This window comes from Pelodiscus sinensis, chromosome 1 (assembly GCF_049634645.1).
Source record: "Pelodiscus sinensis isolate JC-2024 chromosome 1, ASM4963464v1, whole genome shotgun sequence".
Taxonomy (NCBI): domain Eukaryota; kingdom Metazoa; phylum Chordata; order Testudines; family Trionychidae; genus Pelodiscus; species Pelodiscus sinensis.
In genome coordinates this window covers 298,032,543-298,053,578 of record NC_134711.1, presented here as the reverse complement: position 1 = coordinate 298,053,578, position 21,036 = coordinate 298,032,543, and the positions used below count along the sequence as shown (strand labels likewise).

Here is a 21,036-nt window from a genome sequence, read left to right as displayed (position 1 = left end):
TCATCCTATTAACTTCAGACCAATTCTCCAGTTTGTCCAGATTATTTTGAATTATGACCCTGTCTTCCAAAGTACTTGCAACCCCTCCTAGGTCGATATTAAATGCTTTACTAAAGTCTAGGTATACCACATCCACTGATTCTACCTTATCCACAAGACTTATTATCCTATCAAAGAAAGCTATCAAATTGGTCTGACATGATTTGTTCTTTACAAATCCATGCTGGCTGATCCCTATCACCTTATTATCTTTCAGGTGTTTGCAGATGAATTCCTTAATCACTTGCTCCTTTATCTTCCCTGGCACAGTTAAACTGAATGGTCTGTAGTTTCCTGTGTTTTTCTTATTTCCCTTTTTGTAGATGGGCGCTATATATGCCCTTTTCCAGTCTTCTGGAATCTCTCCCAACTTGCATGATTTATCAAAGATGATAGCTAAAGGCTCACATGCCTCCTCTATCAGTTCCTTGAGTATTCTAGAATGCATTTAATCAGGTCCTGGTGACTTGCAGACATCTAATTTTTCTATATCATTTTAATTTGTTCTTTTTTTATATTATCTTTTAAAGCAGGGGTGGGAAAAAGGGCTCCTCAGGTTGGACCTGGTCCGCCAAGCGGGTTGATCCGGCCTGCTGAGGCCGTGCCGCTCCCATGCCCCAAGCTAATCAGGGCCTGGAGGTGGGGCAGAAGTGCACAAAGTTTCCTCCGCGCTTCCAGAAGTGCGTAGTGCTTCTAAGCGCCATGCACTCTTGGCAGGGCGGAAGGAGACTTTGTGCGCTCCCCTGCCCCCAAGCCATGATTGGCCTGGGGGCAGAGGGAGCACACAAAGTTTCCTCCTCCCTGCCCCCACCCAGCAAGGGGCGTGTGGCACTTAGAAGCACCATGCACTCCTGGCAGGACAGGGGGAGACTTCACGAACTCCTCCTGCCCCCCAAGCCTTGATGGGTCAGAGGGCAGAAAGGGGAGTGCATAAAGTCTTCTCCTACCACTAGGGGCATGGATGCCTAGGGGGAACATCTAGGTGGAGGCAAAGACTTCACCTGTTTCCCCCCACCTCTATCCCAGTCATGGGAGGGGAAGCAGGCAAGTATTCTGGCCCTGCCCCTTCAGCTTGAGACCTTGCCTCTTCTGGTGCTGCCCGGTGCCACTTCAAAAATTTCTGAAGTGGCCCCTGGCAAAAATTATTGCCCACCCTGTTCTAAACCTACCCCATTTCTGCTAGCATTCACTATGCTGGGCATCCTGTCACCATCAATCTTCTTGATGAAAACCGAATCAAAGAAGTCATTGAGCACCTCTGCCATTTCCAAGTTTCCTGTTACTGTTTCTCCCTCTTTACAATGGGCCTACCCTGTCCTTGGTCTTCCTCTCACTTGTAATATATTTGTAGAATGTCGTCTTGTTACCTTTTAAGTCTATAGTTAGATTGAGCTCATTCTGTGCTTTTGGTTTTCTAATCCTGCCCCTGCATACTTACGTTATTTGCTTATATTCATCCTTTGTAGTTTGACCTACTTCCCACTGTTTATATGACTCCGTTTTTTTATTTTTAGATCATGTTATATCTCCTGGTTATGCCAAGGAAGTCTCTTTCCATACTTTCTTTCCTATGCAGTGGAATAGTTTTTTAAAGGGATATTATTAAGGTCCCAAAAGCAAACTGCCAACTCTCTTCAATTATTTTTCCTCTTAGTCTTGCTTTTCATGGGACCTTACCTACCAGTTCTCTGAGTTTACTAAAATCTCTCTTGCTAAAATCCATTGTTTCTATTTTGCTGTTCTCCCTTCTACCATTCCTTAAAATCATGAACTGTATGATTTCATGATCTTTCACCCAAGTAGCCTTCCACTTTCAGATTTTCAACCAGTTCCTCCCTATTTGTTTAAATTAAATCAAGAACCGCTTCCTCCCAGTAGCTTTCTCAACCTTCTGGAATAAAAAATTGTCTCCTTGTGTAGTCCAAGAACTTACTGGATAATCTGTGTCCTGCTGTGTTGATTTTTCCAACATATGAAGGATAGTTGAAGTCACATCACCACCAAATCCTGCGCTTTGGATGTTTTTGTGAGCTGTTTAAAAAAAGCCTCATCCATCTCTTCTGCCTCGGTAGGTGGTCTGTAGTAGACCCCTAGCATGAAATCACCCTTGTTTTTTACCCCTTAAACCTAACCCAGAGACTCTCAACAAGTCTGTATAGGTGAGCATGGACAGTTTGAAGGGTTACATGTTTTGGGACACAAGAAAAAGAACAGAAAGGATTGTGAAGGCAGGGTGAGGATGAGGAGAGCAAATAAAAACATAAAGATCATGGAAAGAGGGAGGTGATGGGGAAAGAGCTATAGACTGGAGAAGTGAGAATTAGGATTCCCTTACAAAAACTGCAGTGTATTGTAAGGATTCAAAATATGGCAACGGGTATTAATATTTGTTTCATACAATTGGTGTTTTTTAACGTGTGATTTGTCACTTTCTTTTTGTAGGTCTTGTCATTTACACACCCTATCTCATTCCATTCAGCTGAAACTTTTGAATCCCTTCTGGCTTGCTTGAAAATGGATGATGAAAAGGTGGCAGAAGCTGCATTACAAATTTTCAAAAACACAGGAAGTAAAATTGAAGAGGACTTTCCTCACATCAGATCGTAAGTTAGATTTATTATGCTGCTGAGCAAAATTGTTTATTAAATGGAATTCTAGAAGTGTTGCATTTTATTCTTGTAAAGTGCCATATTTTTTGAAGGAAAGTGTTACTTCTGAGAAGTTGGGGGCATTCAGGCATTTTAATAAGAATAGCATTGAGGTTAAATAACCATAAACAAATTATCTGATGAAACATTAAATTATAATTAATTATGTGAATGACAATTTTTCTGCAAGTGATGGTTCCTATTGTATTCCAGTGAGTACATGTGTACCATCCATCCAGGGCCAAATATTTTGAGAGTAGTAGTGTCCATTAGTTTGTGCATGTAGTCTTGGCTTACTTTGTGGTTTTGTCAGAGATGATAAAGGGCACAGCAGACTGACTGTGTCTTGCAGTTTCTTCTCCCCATTTCATGGTCCAGGTCACAACTATTAGTGTCCTCTTGCATGTGGCATACATCTGAAAATATATACATAGTTATAGAGTATTTTACCTTTTCTATAGTCCTTTTTAGAAGTTTTCTAGCTTTAGGAGTAGAATTTTGATGGTGTGTGTTGCTGCATAAATAACCTCCTCCCTCCCTCATGTTGCCATGCTCTGGTACTGGACTATGCTGAAGACACTAAGCTTTAAAATCTGCTTGCATTCTTTCTCAGTCAGCAAGAAACGTCAACATTGCCTCTGCTACATAGGAGAAGCCCACGTATCTGGTAGTATCTGCCAGTCTTTCTCCAACTGTATCTGATAAGGTCAGGCTCTCTGCCTTCAGAAGCATGTCATGAAAGTTTCCACAAGTCATCATTCAGACCCAGATGGGGCAGTCCCCCCATATATCAGCCTGAGACACCCAAGAGTGAACCTCTGGCTACAGAGTCCTAATCGGACCAGTGGTACAACCACTATTAACCATATGCTGGGGCTTACCAAGAGATAGGGTTCTATTTAATTTACCTTGTGATAACCCAAGAAGAAAGATTGATGGAGGCTAATTGTGGACCGCTACTATTGCAATTGCTTTATTCACAAGGAGAGGAGTCACAATTCCATGAGTGGGAAGGGGCAGCCAGCTAGGGGACCAAAGGCTTGGTAGGCTGAAAGTGGAGCCACTTCGCTACACTTGCTAAGTATGGGGGAGCCAGACAGACTTCTGTTGCAGGTGCCAGCACCGAGCCCCACTATTCCCCTGGCTGCCTTAATTTGGCGGAAGAGGCAGGGCAGAACAGGAGTCAGCAAATTAAAAAACATAGCAAGAGACCTAAAAAAGAGTCACCGTGGCTTAACCACCATGTAAAAGAAGCAGTGAGGGACAAAAAGGTATCTTTTAAGAAGTGGAAGTCCAATCCTAGTGAGATAAATAGAAAGGAACATAAACACTGTCAAATCAAGTGAAAAAATGTAATAAGAAAAGCAAAAAAAGATTTTGAGGAACAGCTAGCCAAAAACTCAAAAAGAAATAACAAAATGTGTTTTAAATACATTAGAAGCAGGAAGCCTGCTAAAAAACCTGTGGGTCCCCTAGATGATCAAGCTATAAAAGGAGCAATCAAGGACGATAAAGCCATTGCGGAGAAACTAAATTATTTCTTTGCTTCAGTCTTCACGGCTGAGGACGTTGGGGAGATTCCCGAATCTGCACCGTCCTTTGTGGGTGATGAATCTGAGGAACTGTCCTGGATTGAAGTGTCATTAGATGAGGTTTTGGAACAAATAGAAAAACTTAATGTTAACAAATCTCCGGGACCGGATGGCATTCATCCAAGGGTTTTAAAAGAACTCAAATGGGAAATTGCTGAGCTATTATCTGTGGTTTGTAACCTTTCCTTTAAATCGGCTTCCGTACCTAATGACTAGAAGGTAGCCAACGTGACACCAATATTTAAAAAGGGCTCTAGAGGCGATCCTGGCAGTTACAGACCGGTAAGTCTAACTTCAGTACTGGGCAATTTAGTCGAAACAATAGTGAAGAATAAAATTGTGAATCATGTAGAAGAACATAATTTGTTGGACAAAAGTCAACATGGTTTCTGTAAAGGGAAATCCTGTTTTACTAATCTATTAGAGTTCTTTGAAGGGGTTAACAAACATGCAGACAAGGGGGATCCAGTAGATATAGTATACTTGGATTTTCAGAAAGCCTTTGACAAGGTTCCTCATCAAAGGCTCTTGTGTAAATTACATGGCCATGGGATAAGAGGGAAGGTCCTTTCTTGGATTGAGAACTGGTTAAAAGACAGGAAACAAAGGGTAGGAATAAATGGTAAATTTTCAAAATGGAGAGGGGTAACTAGTGGTGTCCCCCAAGGGTCAGTCCTGGGGCCAATCTTTTTCAACTTATTCATGAATGATCTGGAGAAAGGGGTAAACAGTGAGGTAGTAAAGTTTGCAGATGATACCAAACTGTTTAGGATAGTCAAGACAGAAGCAGACTGTGAGGGACTCCAAGAAGATCTCACCAACCTGACTGATTGGGCAACAAAATGGCAAATGAAATTTAATGTGGATAAGTGTAAAGTAATGCACATCGGGGAAAAATAACCCCAACTATACGTACAGTATGATGGGGGCTAATTTGGCTATGACAAATCAGGAAAGAGATCTTGGAGTTATCATGGATAGTTCTCTGAAAACTTCCACACAGTGTGCAGTGGCGGTCAAAAAGGCAAATAGGATGCTAGGAATTAAGAAAGAGATAGAAAATAAGACCCAGAATATCTTACTGCCCCTATATAAAACTATGGTACGCCCACATCTTGAATACTGTGTACAGATATGGTCTCCTCACCTCAAAGATATTTTGGCCTTGGAAAGTGTTCAGAAAAGGGCGACTAAAATGATTAGGGGTTTGGAACGGGTCCCATATGAGGAGAGGTTAAAGCGACTAGGTCTTTTCAGTTTAGAAAAGAGGAGACTGAGGGGGGGATATGATAAAGGTCTATAAAATCATGAGTGGTGTGGAGAGGGCGGATAAAGAAAAGTTATTTATTAGCTCCCTAAATAGAAGAACTAGAGGACACCAAATTAAATTAATGGGTAGCAGGTTTAAAACTAATGAAAGAAAGTTCTTCTTCACACAGCGTGTAGTTAGCCTGTGGAACGCCTTGCCAGAGGAGGCTGTGAAGGCTAGGACTATCACAGAGTTTAAAGAGAAGCTAGATAATTTCATGGAGGTTAGGTCCATAAAAGGCTATTAGCCAAGGGATAAAATGGTGTCCTTGGCCTCTGTTTGTCAGAGGCTGGAGAGGGATGGCAGGAGACAAATCGTTTGATCATTGTCTTCGGTTCACCCTCTCTGGGGCACCTGGCACTGGCCACTGTCGGCAGACAAGATACTGGGCTAGATGGACCTTCGATCTGACCCAGTATGGCCATTCTTATGTTCTTCTAGAATCATAGGACTGGAAGGGACCTCGAGAGGTCATCGAGTCCAGCCCCCCACCCTCAAGGCAGGACCAAGCTCCGTCTACACCATCCCTGACAGATGTCTATCTAACCTGTTCTTAAATATCTCCAGAAAGGGAGATTCCACCACCTCCCTTGGCAATTTATTCCAATATTTGACCACCCTGACAGTTAGGAATTTTTTCCTAATGTCCAATCTAAACCTCCCTTGCTGCACTTTAAGCCCATTCATTACTCCTTGTCCTGTCCTCAGAAACCAAGAAGAACAAATTTTCTTCTTCCTCCTTGTGACACCCTTTTAGATATTTGAAAACCGCTATCATGTCCCCCCTTAATCTTCTTTTTTCCAAACTAAACAAGCCCAGTTCATGAAGCCTGGCTTCATAGGTCATGTTCTCTAGACCTTTAATCATTCTTGTCGCTCTTCTCTGTACCCTTTCCAATTTCTCCACATCTTTCTTGAAATGTGGCGCCCAGAACTGGACACAGTACTCCAGCTGAGGCCTAACTAGTGCAGAGTAGAGCGGCAGAATGACTTCACGAGTCTTGCTTACAACACACCTGTTGATACAACCTAGAATCATATTTGCTTTTTTTGCAACAGCATCACACTGTTGACTCATATTCAACTTGTGGTCCTCTATGACCCCTAGATCCCTTTCCGCCATGCTCCTTCCTAGACAGTTGCTTCCTATCTTGTATGTATGGAACTGATTGTTCCTTCCTAAGTGGAGCACTTTGCATTTCTCTTTATTAAACCTCATCCTGTTTACCTCTGACCATTTCTCTAACTTGCTAAGGTCATTTTGAATTATGTCCCTATCCTCCAAAGAAGTTGCAACCCCACCCAGTTTGGTATCATCTGCAAACTTAATAAGCGTACTCTCTATCCCAATATCTACATCATTGATGAAGATATTGAACAGTACGGGTTCCAAAACAGACCCTTGCGGAGCTCCACTTGTTATCCGTTTCCAGCAGGATTTAGCACAGTTAACAACAACTCTCTGACTACGGTTATCCAGCCAATTATGCACCCACCTTATCGTGGCCCTATCTAAGTTATATTTGCCTAGTTTATCAATAAGAATATCATGCGAGACCGTATCAAATGCCTTACTAAAGTCTAGGTATATGACATCCACCGCTTCTCCCTTATCCACAAGGCTCGTTATCCTATCAAAGAAAGCTATCAGATTAGTTTGGCATGACTTGTTCTTCACAAACCCATGCTGGCTACAGTGAACCCTCGTTTATCGCGGTAGATAGGTTCCAAACCCTACCGCGATAGCTGAAAATCCGCGAAGTAGGCTTTGAAAGCCGCGGAGGGGCTCCGGCGGGGGAGCAGCCCAGGCGCGCCTGGGATGCCCCCCCCCCCGCCGGCTTCCCCCGAGGCTTTGAAAGCCGCGGAGGGGCTCCGGCGGGGGAGCAGCCCAGGCGCGCCTGGGATGCCCCCCCCCTGCCGGCTTCCCCCGAGGCTTTGAAAGCCGCGGAGGGGCTCCGGCGGGGGAGCAGCCCAGGCGCGCCTGGGATGCCCCCCCCCCCGCCGGCTTCCCCCGAGGCTTTGAAAGCCGCGGAGGGGCTCCGGCGGGGGAGCAGCCCAGGCGCGCCTGGGATGCCCCCCCCCCCCGCCGGCTTCCCCCGAGGCTTTGAAAGCCGCGGAGGGGCTCCGGCGGGGGAGCAGCCCAGGCGCGCCTGGGATGCCCCCCCCCCCCGCCGGCTTCCCCCGAGGCTTTGAAAGCCGCGGAGGGGCTCCGGCGGGGGAGCAGCCCAGGCGCGCCTGGGATGCCCCCCCCCCGCCGGCTTCCCCCGAGGCTTTGAAAGCCGCGGAGGGGCTCCGGCGGGGGAGCAGCCCAGGCGCGCCTGGGATGCCCCCCCCCCGCCGGCTTCCCCCGAGGCTTTGAAAGCCGCGGAGGGGCTCCGGCGGGGGAGCAGCCCAGGCGCGCCTGGGATGCCCCCCCCCCGCCGGCTTCCCCCGAGGCTTTGAAAGCCGCGGAGGGGCTCCGGCGGGGGAGCAGCCCAGGCGCGCCTGGGATGCCCCCCCCCCGCCGGCTTCCCCCGAGGCTTTGAAAGCCGCGGAGGGGCTCCGGCGGGGGAGCAGCCCAGGCGCGCCTGGGATGCCCCCCCCCCGCCGGCTTCCCCCGAGGCTTTGAAAAAAGTCCGCGAAGTCGTGAATCCGCGATGGTCGAACCGCGAAGTAGCGAGGGCTCACTGTATTCCCTATCACTTTATTACCTTCCAAGTGTTTGCATATGATTTCCTTAATTACCTGCTCCATTATCTTCCCTGGGACAGACATTAAACTGACTGGTCTGTAGTTTCCTGGGTTGTTCGTATTCCCCTTTTTATAGATGGGCACAATATTTGCCCTTTTCCAGTCTTCTGGAATCTCCCCTGTCTTCCATGATTTTTCAAAGATCATAGCTAAAGGCTCAGATACCTCCTCTATCAGCTCCTTGAGTATCCTGGGATGCATTTCATCGGGACCTGGTGACTTGCTGACATCTAACTTTCCTAAGTGATTTTTTTCCTAACTTGTTCTTTGTTTATCCTATCTTCTAAACTTACCCTCTCTCGGCTTGTATTCACTACGTTAGGCACACCTCCAGACTTCTCGGTGAAGACCGAAACAAAGAAGTCATTGAGCATCTCCACCATTTCCAAGTTTCCTGTTACTGCTTCTCCCTCCTCACTAAGCAGTGGGCCTACCCTGTCCTTGGTCTTCCTCTTGCTTTTAATGTATTTATAAAAGGTGGTCTTGTTTCCCTTTATGCCTGTAGCTAGTTTGATCTCATTTCGTGCCTTTGCCTTTCTAATTTTGCCCCTGCATTCCCGTGTTGCTTGCCTTTGTTATTTGTCCTAGTTTTCATTTTTTATATGTATCCTTTTTTATTTTGAGATCATCCAAGATCTCCTTGTTAAGCCAAGCTGGTCTTTTGCCATATTTTCTATCTTTCCTACACAGCGGAATTGTTTGCTTTTTGGCCCTTAACAGCGTCCCTTATGTTATGTTCTTATGAGTCAGGGAGAGGGCAGGGAAGATGTGAGGTAAAGTAAGGGTGAGAAGGAGCAGGGAAGGGGAGAGGCATGGCCTGGAGTAGTGGGACAGTTTTTTTTATCCCTTCCCCAGGCTGAGGGTGGTGTCATGCCCAGCTCCCCCCGCCCCAGATACTACCTCACCAGTCGCCATTGTTTTCAAGCAGACATTGTTCTTCACATGATTGCTCCTGTCCATTCCACACTGGGTATGTTTCCTCACCATGTGCACCAATACTGGAATTTTTCCCTTCTGCATTATCTGAAGAGAAGCAACTCTGGTGACCCCTGGCATGGTGCCCTCATAAGAGGTGCCACATATTCCCCCACCCTTAATTACTTCTTGCTGCCAGGGACAGTGCAGTGGAATTGCTGTGCTTTGGAGAGTTTCATTTCTTTCTGCAACACAGTCTGTGCTTAGTGTATATTGTTTGCTCGCTAGGTTTTTTTTTAAGTGTTACTTTGTAGTTTATAAGTTGGTAGTGTCCTGGATGGGACTTGGTGTAGAAATGGGACATGCCCCAGTGCCCAGAAGGAGAATCCAGGGAACTGCAGACCCATCAGCCTCATCTTAGTCCTCAGTAAAATCATGGAAATGATCCTCAAGGAATCCATTTTGAAGCAGTTGGAAGAGAGGAAAGTGATCAAGAATAGTCAACATGGATTCATGAAGGGCAGCAAGGCATGCCTGGGCATCCTGATTGCCTTCTATGATGAGGAAACTGACTCTGTGGATATGGGAAAGGTGGTGGACGTGATATACCCTGATTTTAGCAGAGCTTTAATGTGGTCTCCCACAGTATTCTTCCAAGCAAGTTTAAGACTTATGGATTGGATAATTGGACTCTAAGGTGAATAGAAAGCTGGCTAGATCATTAGGATCAAAGGGTAGCAATAAACAGCTCAATGTGTGGTTGGTGGTAGGTATCAAAGAGAATGCCCAAGGGTCAATTCAGGGGCCAGTTTTGTTCAGCTTCTTAACTGATGACCTGGATGAGGGGATGGATTGCGCCCTCCGCAAGTTTGTAGATAATGCTGGAGGGCAGGGATAGGGTTCAGAGTGACTGAGACAAATTGGAGGATTGGGTCAAAAGAAATCAATGGGGTTCAACAGGACAAGTGTAGAGTCCTACACTTGGGACGGAAGAATCCCAAGCACTGCTTTAGGCTGGGCACCAACTAGCTAAGCAGCATTTCTTCAGAAAAAGACCTGGAGATTACAGCGGTTGAGAGGCTGAATATAAGTCAACTGTGTGTCTTTAGGATTTTTGCCTTCTTGTCTATATTGGGATGCATTAGTAGGAGCAATGCCAGCAGATCTAGGGAAGTGGTTATTCCCTTTTATTCAGCAATGTTGAGGCCACATCTAGAGTATTGTGTCCAATTCTGTGGCCACCATTACAGAAAGGATGTGGACACATTGGAGAAAGTCCAGCAAAGGGCAACAGAAATGATTCGAAGGTGGAGCACTTGACTTATGAGGAGAGGCTGATGGTTTTGGGTTTATTTAGTCTACAGAAGCAAAGAATGAAGATGGATTTGATAGTAGCCTTCAACTACCTAAAGGGGGATTCCAAAGTAGATGGATAGCAGCTATTCTTAGTGATGACAGAACGAGGTGCAGTGGTCTCAAGTTGCGGTGAGGGAGGTCTAGGTTGGATATTAGGAAAAACTATTTTACTTGGAGAGTGGTGAGGCACTGGAATGGGTTACCTAGGGAGGTGGTGGAATCTCAATCTCTAGAGGTTTTTAAGATCCAGTTTGACAAAGCCATGGTTGGGATGATTTAGTTAGGGTTGGTCCTGCTTTGGTCAAGGGGTTGGACTCAATTACCTCCTGAGGATTGGAAAAGACCTATGGTTCAATGGGGTTAGAGGGGTAAATAAGGGGTAAGCCTGATTTATATTCCACTTCCTGCCCTCCTCTGCTTTTCTCTGGACCTTTTGGTTTTGTGGTGGCAAAGGAATTTGTGTTAAACCTTTCCTTTTATCATCTCAGCAAAGAGGAGCCAAATATGTATGCACAGACCTAGGGATGCTACTTCATTCCAGTTCTCTGTCTCTGTGTGCGTAGTGTGCATTTCTGAAATGTAAATCCATATTACTATACTTCACTTACCACAGCCTGTTTTTTAAGTTAATCGCTTTTGAAAAGATGTTCTTTCCTATTTAACATTTGTAGAGCTAGATGAAGGATGGGGAAAGTTTTCCCAATTCTCCCAGTCATTTGTTCAAATAAGTTTTATTTTGTTTAGCTATATGGTGAAAGCACATAAAATAGCAAAATTTTATGTTTCTAAAGGCTATTTTCTTTTTGCTTTTAGTGCTTTGCTTCCAGTGTTGCATCACAAAGCTAAAAAAGGCCCCCCTCGTCAGGCCAAGTATGCTATTCACTGCATCCATGCAATATTTTCTAGCAAAGAAACACAGTTTGCACAGATATTTGAGGTAAGATGAGAAAGTTTTAATTTTTTTAAATTTTCATATTGTACATTCCAGAGGTGGCCAACCCGTTACATATGAAGAGCCAAAATAGTGGTGGATACAGCGCAAAGAGCCGAGGGGAAAAAGTTAAGGGGGGAAGGGTAAAGCCCCCAGGCTGCTGCATTCGGTTGAGCAAAAAAAAGGGGGCGTTGTTGGGGCGGCTACAGCCCTTTTAAGAACAGCGCAGGCTTCAACTACCTAAAGGGGGATTCCCTCCCACTCTGTATCCTATTTTCACAAAGCAGGGCAGGGAGCGCAACAGGACTTGGGATGGAGTTTTCTGGCTGCTTTAGGGAGTAGGGCCACGGCCAGGGCAGGGGTAACCCTGCCTTAGCCCCACTGTGCCACTGCCCAGGAGCCACCTGAATTAAGCCGTGCCTAGCTGGAGCCCACATCCCAAAACCCTACCTCAATCATGAACCCACTCCTGCACCCCAAACACTTGCCGTAGCCCCGAGCACCCCTGCATCCAAAAACCATCCCAGAGCCTGCCCCAAACTCAGCTCAGAGCCCCTCTCACACTTCAAATCCCTTAATCCAAGACAAGATAGGGAGGATGGAGTGAGCAGGGGCAGGGCCTTGGAGAAGAGGAGGGAGGGAAGTGGGGCCAGGGTGTTTATATTTCAGGCAGATCTTGGATTGCACTTAAGTTCAAAAAGTGATCTTGTGCTTAAAAAGGTTGGAGACTACTGTTGTAGTGTTCACTGGCTCCAGCAAGCAGTCCTTCCTGGTTCAATTTGTATTTGGAAAGGGAACGCTATATAAATTAGTCATTTGCAGTAGAAGCTCAGGGTAAATGGGATTAAATGGGACTGATGGAAATGCTTTTGAATGTTTAACTATAGCACATTTGTTCAGCATCCTTTATGATTAACATTTATAGTACCTTCAAATAAGAGTCACTTTGTCCACTGTTGAAATAATTATTTTGAGTATGGAATGTGACATGAATTTAACAGTACAGAAAATATATCAGTTAATATAAAGAATAGATAATTCCTGCAAGGCTTGTGGTTGGTATGGGTTTGTGAGAGAGCACGAGCACATTGTTGCATTAGTAGGGATTTTAGCATCTAGTCGACTAATCGATAAGCAGGAGCTTATCGATTAGCACTATCCACTAGTTGCTTCCCCCTGTAAAACCCACAGAAGCCGGCCTGCAAAGTCAGTAGCTTGGCCCCTGCTCTGCGGGTGTCTCTTCATTCATCACACATGCACACATGCATGTAGCTCTACACTGTGAAGCCCAGGGATGAGTTTGCATGAAGTCGCTAGCTCGGCCCCTGCTCCGCAGGTGTGTCCTCATTTAAGAGTGATGAATCTAAAGAGACCCACGGGCAGAGGCCAAATTAGTGACTTCGCGCACCGGTTTCCCTGGGCTTTACAATGCAGAGCCACAGCTGGGGAGGTTTTGCTGTGTATTGGCGCAAGCCAAACTGAGTGCCGCAACTGCATACCATTGTCAATTAATCAAATAGTCAACTGAAAATCTATCGACTATTCGATTAGGGAAGTAATCGCATTTTAACATCCCCGTGCAGTAGCAGATGCAACTTCATTTAATGGCATTTTTAAAGTTTGATAATGATGAAAAGTACTTTTCTGGTGTAGCTAAGCAGATTAAGATCTGAATTTGTTGCTTACATTTATCTTTTAGCCACTGCATAAGAGTCTTGATCCTAGCAACCTTGAACATCTGATTACACCATTGGTTTCTATTGGTCATATAGCCATGCTGGCCCCAGATCAATTTGCTGCCCCTTTGAAATCTTTGGTAGCCACCTTTATTGTTAAAGATTTGCTAATGAATGACAGGGTAAGTACTTCCTTAACTATTTGTATCTTCTTTGAGGAATTGACTTTCTTTGGTAGGATATTCACACAGCAAGTAGAAAAATAGGATAATTATAAAAATAGGTAGCATGTATGTTTCCAGTTGTATGAATGTGTCTTGAGATATTTAGGCATTTTCACATGTATTTTTTTAACTTTGACTGGAAATGTATGCCATAAAAAGGGCTAAGGACAGTTGTTTTGTGTAGAATAAGTTCCTCTTCAAGTGCTTTCTCATGTTGAGTCCATTCTAGGTGTATGTACCCCCATCTGCATAGTTATCAAAAAATGTTTTGCCTTAATGTTATCTGTTGGTGATATTAGAGGTGGGGAGAGTGGGATGTCTCTGAGCTAATGGTATTAGAGGTGATCATTGGGGAAGCTATCTTGGTAATGGGTAAGATAGTTTGAGTATTTGTTCATTCCTTCCCGGAGAGTGTCGAATTTTAACATGAATGACAGTTCAGAGGATTCCCTTTCAAGTGCTCTGAACTGTCATTCATGTTAAAATTCGACACTCTCCGGGAAGGAATGAACAAATACTCAAACAATACTCCATCAGTGCCCTATTAGTGAGCCTCCATAGCAGCTATTTAAAGTGCTTTGGGGAATACCATATGAAGGAGAAGAGCAGGATTTTCAAGAACTTTTGGTCCAGAACTCAGAAGGAGTAGGATATCTGCTTGAAAACCCTCCTTTATGGTGACTGCACTTTGTCTGGCATTTGAAACCTCCCAGTCAGAATCTGCTTCGAGCACCTTGGCGTTGGTGTGGGGCACCCAACCAACACTGGGCTGCGCCTTGCACCATTCCCCTCACTGATGCCAAAAAAGTTCAAGAAGAAAAAAGGCTCCCCAGCACTTCCTAGGGAGGGAAAGCAGGCTCCGGTTAAAGAACCTAGTTCAGACCATGCACTCATCCCAGAGCTACAAAAGGAGACTACTATAGTTGGATCCCCATGTCCAGCCAGGGATCTAACTCTGACTCCTAGGCACAGCAGGAGACCTCGATTCCCCGAGGCCTTCAATGCCTGAAATTGCCTCAGTGGCCAATGATTTCATGAGCCTGCTGAAATTGACACTATGCCAGACATGGCTAAGGTCCTGAAATCCAAGGGTTAGCAAAATATTGTACCAGCCCGAAGAGCAGTGAAGTGCCATTGGTCCCCAGATCACAGGCATACGTCCTTGTCCCCATGACCTAGGAATCCAGTCCTGCAACTTCAGTCTCCAGCCAAAAGACCCATGTGTCTGGCACCACACTTTTTCTACAAGGCATGGAACATTGGAACTGAGGCACCAGTCTCCGTACTCTTGGTACTGACCAGACTCTTACCAGAGATCACCCTCAATTAAGGTTCCTGTGGCCAGCCTAAACAATCTCCAAGGCGTCAGTCCCTATCAGTGCAGGATCACTCACCATTGCAGCAGTGGTCTCTGAAACTCTGATACAGCTTGATAAATGCTAATCCCCATCCACTAGCATTAGTCACTGGCAAGTGGAGGGGGGGGGGGGACATCCTTCCCCATGTGATGCCCTTATCTTTGTCACCAGACAAAGCAGTGGCAGAGCCTCCCAGAGTGACATCCCCCCGGATGACTCTAAAGACCACCAAGCCCTCCCTATGGGGATGGTGGCCAACTTAAACCTGAAAATGTAGGAATTGGCAGAGCAGTAAGATGACTTTTTCAATGTTATATCTTCTATCACTCCGGTCTGTACTGTACAGCTAGCCTATCCAGGCAGGGGTCCTCAAGATCACTAAGAATATGTTTACACTTTCTGGGGATTGGCACTGTGGTGATGGATCCATCAGGGGTTGTTTTACTGGGTCTACTGAAGATCCAAGAAATCAGTCACAGATTGGTCTCACTTGGACTCTGGTACTCCACTGGAACAAGAAGTGTAATAAGTCGACAGGAAAGTTTCTGAAACCTGATGTAATGAGTTGACTTAAACTATGTTGACTACTTCTGTACATGTAGATGAAGCTTGCATAACTTAGTCCTGTAGTATAGAATAGGCATAAGGCATTGTGGCAGACCCCTTCTTCCATTTCACTCACTTCCAGAAGAGTAGAAAAGTATTATGCCCCTACAAAGGGATTTGAATACTTCTGTAGGCTCCCACCATCTGGGTCGCTGGTAGTGTCCGTAGTCAATGAGAGTGAGACAAGTGGCATACCAAAGAATTAAGGTGCCATGAGACTGGATCTTTTGGCAGAAAGATTTATTCAGTGACCAGTCAACAGTTTCGGGTTTTCACTCACAAGGCCCTGTTGATCAGATACCATTTTAATCTGGGTGACTCCCACTGCAAGTTCAAGTTGTTCAAATACCCAGGAGTTCGTTACATTAGTGGAGGAGGGCAAAGCACTGGTGAGGAGTGCTCTCTCGATGGTCTGGAACACAATGTACTCAGTAGCCAGAGTTGTCTGCAGTAGTGATGAGGTACAGCTCTTGGCTTCAATCCTTGGGTTTATCCCAGAAGATTCAGTCAGCTCTTCAGGGCCTGCCATTTGAAAGAGTGTTTTTTTTCCTCCAATATCATGGATTCAAGGCCTCGTGGCTTTTAAAGACTACCTCCCCACCCCCAATTCCATAGGCCCTCATATGCCACAGTAGACTAGGAAACAGTTCTGTGCTTTTCCTGCTCCTCCACCTCTTTATCCTATATCCTGGATGTCTCCCCAGCAGAGCACCTGTAGAAGAAAGAATAGGGACAAGTGGTTTAAATGCTGCTGCCTCTTGTCCTCCTATTTGACTGTTCAGCCTAGCACTTTGAGACAATAGGGGGCCAAGAAAGGCATTTGAGGATGGCACCTCATTCATTTTCCAGGATTCACCCTCCTATTGTTTCCTTAACCACCTGCATCCCTTCTGGTTTGCCTATTTATGATTAACTTTGTGACACTTGGCATTCAGCATAATGTCTTCATGTCACATCTTACAGTTCTTGACCATCCCTTCCTCCTTCCCTGTTCTTCAGAGGCCTTCTTAAAAAGCAACTCCTTGTCCAGGAAGTAGACAGCCTCCTCAGTCTGGGGGTAGTAAAGGAGGTCCCTCAGGAATTGAGGGACATTATTTCTTAACCCAGAAAGCAAAAGGGGACCTGAGACCCATCCAGGATCTGCATCACTTCAACAAGCATCTCAAAAAGTTGAAGTTCCAGATGGTTTCTCTGACCACCATTATTCCATCCCCAGATTCAGGACACTACCTTCAAATTGAAAGGCACGTATTTCCATATCTCCATTTTCCAAGGACACGGTTCCTCTGTTTTTTTTTTTTGGTGGGCCAGCATCGTTTCTGATTCACAGTGTTACTCTTTTTAGTTTCTCGTCAGCCCCAAGAGTGTTTACAAAGTGCATGGCACTGGTGGCCTCTTACCGGACACATTGGTATATTCAGATTTACTAGTAGCTTGACAACTGGTTATCATGGGTTAGCCCCAGGATCAGATGCTGCAGCATCTTAATCTGGTTTGCTCCATGTCTTGCAGTCTAGGCCTATTAATAAACAAGAAAAAAATCAACTCTTTCTGGTGGAGCACATAGAGTTCATTGGAACAGTATATGACTCCACTTGGGTATGATTCTGAACCACAACAGATCTCATCTCTTACATGCAAACTCATCCCCTCATCACTGGTCACATGAGGCTAAGGTTTTATTGGATCACTTGGTGGCCTGTGGTTCCATGGTCTGACATGTATGCCTCCATTTTAGACCTTTAGATGTGTGTCTGGCATCAATATACACCCCAAAACACACAATATAGACCATGTAGTCAAGGTACTGGACCACATACTGTCATCAATTACATGGTGGTTGAATCCTGTATCCATGTTGGACAGTATCTCCTTTATAGCCTCAGCCTAATTGGTTACCCTAGTCTCCGATGACTTGGATCTGGAATGGGGCACACATCTGGGTGATCTCTGTATGGAAGGTCACTGGTTGAGTCATTATGCTCCCTATACACAAGTGATAGAGAGCTCAGGGAAGTTCACTTGACCTGCCAAGTTTTCCTGCCACATATAAGGAGAAAGGTGGTTCAGATCCTGATGGTCAGCACCAGTGGAGTGTTCTAGTTCAACAAGCAAAGTGGAACCTGACCATCGGCCTTTTGCCAAGAAGCTCTTAAGCCTTGGAACTTGTGTTTTCAGTATTCTATTCACTTCATAGTCATGCAGAGTATGTTGTCAGATTGCCTCAGCAGGTTTTTCTCAAATCACCATTAATGGTTGCTCCATCCAGAGGTGATAAGTCATTTTCCAGAGATGGGAGGTACTGTGGGTGGAGTTGTTCATGTCCAGGCAGAAACACGAATTCCATGTTTTCTGTTCTATTTCTGGGATTGACAGAGTTCATGTCAGATGCTTGTCTGTACCAGTGGTCAATGGCCCTTCCCTCCAGTGCCATTAATCCATAGAATCCTTATGAAATTCAAGCAGGACAGCATGAGGTGTAGGTAATTCTTACAGCTCTAGCTTGGTCGTGCCAGCACTTGTTCATTACTCTGCTGCAGCTCTCCATGGCAGCCTTGTTACAGTTACCCCTCTGGCTAGGTCTGCTGTTCCAGAACCATAGGAGTCTTCTACACCTTACCCTTGCAACACTGTACCTGAAGGCTTGGCTGCTGAGTGTGAAAATACAGAGGAGCAGGAATGGTTGGCCTGTGTCAAAGTCCTGATGGGTAGCAGAAAGCCCTCCAGCAGAGTGATTTACATGATCATATGGAAGTGGTTCACATGCGGCGTCTCAGACCAGTATATTGGGCCCAAGTGGACTTCACTGGTGTCAATCCTGCACTATCTTCTGTATCTCAAGCTTAACATTCGGTCTTTTTTGTTGATCAAGGTCCACTTGGCTTCTATTTCAGTCTTTCTCCAGTCCAAGGCAGGTCAATCTTCACTCATTATATAATAGGTTCCTGAAGGCCATGGAACACCTCTACCCCCATGTCCAGGACCCCATTCCTCTGTGGGACCTGAATGTTATTTTATTGCAGCTAATTGATTCCCTCTTCAAGCCTCTGTCACTGTTCCCTCCCTCTCCAGCCCTGGAAGGCCATGTGTTTGGCTGCAATATTTGCTTGCAGAGTCTTTGAGATTAGGGTGCTTACCTCAGAGCCACACTTTATGGTCCAGCCACAACCACACCCAGCATTCCTACTGAAGGTGGTCTTGAAGTTTCATAAAGGCCAGGACACACGCAGTTTTGGAAAAGACAAGTAGAGATAAGTCAGAAGAAGAGTGTAGGGAACATTCTATAGATCTTAGGAGACTGTTGGCCTTCAACATTGAAAGGACCAGGTAGTTTCATAAGTCAACACAGTTGTTCATTGCAGGGGCTGATAGGATGAATGGTTGTCCATAGAATTTCCTGTTGGATGATGCCTTACGATGATGCAAAAATACCTCTTGGCAATTGTGATTGCCCATTCAACCAGAGTTCAAGCCTCTTGGGCAGCTTTCCTACCCCAAATGCTGATACAGTTTATCAGCAGGGCCACTACCTGGTTGCCTGTCCAGACATTTACATCTCTTTATGTGCTTACCCAACTGTCCTGAGATCATGCTGGCTTTTGTAAAATAATGCTGCAAGCCACATGACCATGAATTTCAAGCCCACTTCCAAGGGTGTACTGCTTGTGAGTCACCTGGAATGGTATCAATTTTTTCTTCTTCTAACATTTGCTTATGTTATCTACCTTTTGTAACTCTTCTTCAAGATGTATTATGCATGCCCTTGATTATTATTCATGCCCTACTCTGAGTTGGCAGCAAGATGGTACTGAGAGGGCGTATGGTTGGTGGTGCCTAATATACCAATGCATGGGCATGGCACTCCAGAGAACACTGCTGCCCCTACAGATACCTCTAAAGCAAAAATCTCTGACTATGCGTGTTGGTGTGGTAAAATGGAATGGACATGAGCAATGTGTCTTAAAGAGCAACAATTACGAAAGACAGATAACTGTTTCCCTTTCATGCAGCAGTGGAAGTGACTGTTAAACATATTAAACCCACTTGGTGAAATTCTTGTTCCATCTTGATCAATGGGAGCTTTTTGGTTGATTTCAATCAGGGTCTGGGTTTCATCTATTTTCCTTGAGCTGATAACTTGAAATTTTAAAAAGCTTTTTATTCTAGTTTTGAAATAATTACCAGCTCTGTAATTTATAAGAATTTAACTTTGTTTGGTTTATACTTCAAAGCATTTGCTTTCTCTGGGGAAATAGAAAAATGAAACTAGTAAAAAGGTATCTTTTTTTAATATGATTAAACTGGGTGTTTGAATAGTGAATAAAGGTACTAGTGTTACAAAAGCCATATAATTAATCAGTGAATGCTACAGTCTTTAAAACCGAAGAGGAAAATAGTATAGTAGGCTTTACTAATATTATAGTATTGTATCAGTAATAGTACAATAAACTAAATGTAACAAAGTGTAAAATTTGATTTAGCTTCCAGGGAAAAAGACAACTAAACTTTGGGTTCCTGATGAGGAAGTTTGTCCGGAAACACTTGTCAAAGTAAGTATTTCTCAAAACTATGTACATATTTACCATCATCATAATTGTGGATTGATTGCATCTGTGTGTCTAATTTGTAAAGCTGCCAATAACTCATTCTTTTCTGTATGCTTCCTTCAGCTCTTTACACCCCGTGATCTAAAATTTTAAAAAGGTCTGGTTTTATAAAATAAGAATTCTGTCAGAATGGGCTTGGACTCTCAACTCCTTCCTCTTGGGATTCCACAGGTCTCCTTCATGATGCTCTGCTAAGGTCCAAGCAGGCTTCCCTAGTATCCAGGTTCCAGATTTGCTCCATGAAGCATCTCTTGATGTTTCACACTTTTTGCCTTTGTTTTGGGGCCTCACATGCATCCTTCTTGGGTAGGCCTGTGATTTAGATTGTCTTCTCTAGCTCCTCTGCTCCCCTTCTGGTTCTTATTCCTCTCCCATCCTAATCTCCTGACTTTGGAGTTCTGCTCTCCAAGCTGTCCGCCCTATCTCCTTTCCTGATTCACCTAGCAGCTGGTATTTATCATGTTAAGGAGGTATCTACTTTATTAACATCCTGGCCTTGATTCCCTAGCTAGTCTGCTACTCCTTTGAATACATGTTTCTCTGAAGTGGCCATGTCATGGAATAAGTTGGCTAGTTCCAGGCTCTACAACCCCTTAAAGGGGATAGAGCACCCTGTTAGAATATACCACTTCCAACAAGATCATGTAAAGAAACCACAATTTGGAAGCCCTTAATCTAAACAATATTAAGGTAGCCAACAAATTGTAAGCATGTGTACACCACTCTGCAGTACTAATTATGAGTTAAAATAGTGTTATTAAGCTAAATATAAATAGATTAGATAGCAATTCCCATCCCAGATTATACATGTTCCATCTGAATAGGTATTTTTTTCTCTGAAAGTGACCAGTGAGTACAAAATGCTTTAGAGGAAGATTTCAAGATTCCCAATTAATAGTTTCAGTAGCATTTTCTTTGTCATTCCTTATGTAGCCTAATACTTGTTTTCTTTTTAGTGCCATTTCACTCCTGTGTCTTTTTTCCTGGTTCTGTTTGATTTTTACTTCTTGGAAAATTCTACTTCATTGTGCAATGCAGAATTTTG

At 44.5% G+C, this 21,036-nt stretch overlaps 1 protein-coding gene across 4 annotated transcripts in view; it reads left to right on the top strand.

Moving 5' to 3' along the window:
* PDS5B (PDS5 cohesin associated factor B) overlaps window positions 1–21,036 on the top strand; it is a 254,198-nt gene that overhangs the window by 152,271 nt on the left and 80,891 nt on the right. For all 4 annotated transcript variants that reach the window (XM_075919194.1, XM_006134210.4, XM_006134209.4 and 1 more), the window contains exons 19-22: window positions 2,482–2,642; window positions 11,403–11,526; window positions 13,220–13,378; window positions 19,866–19,934. In XM_075919194.1, coding sequence (XP_075775309.1) covers window positions 2,482–2,642; window positions 11,403–11,526; window positions 13,220–13,378; window positions 19,866–19,934 — 513 coding nt within the window. The remainder of the gene's footprint in view (window positions 1–2,481; window positions 2,643–11,402; window positions 11,527–13,219; window positions 13,379–19,865; window positions 19,935–21,036) is intronic.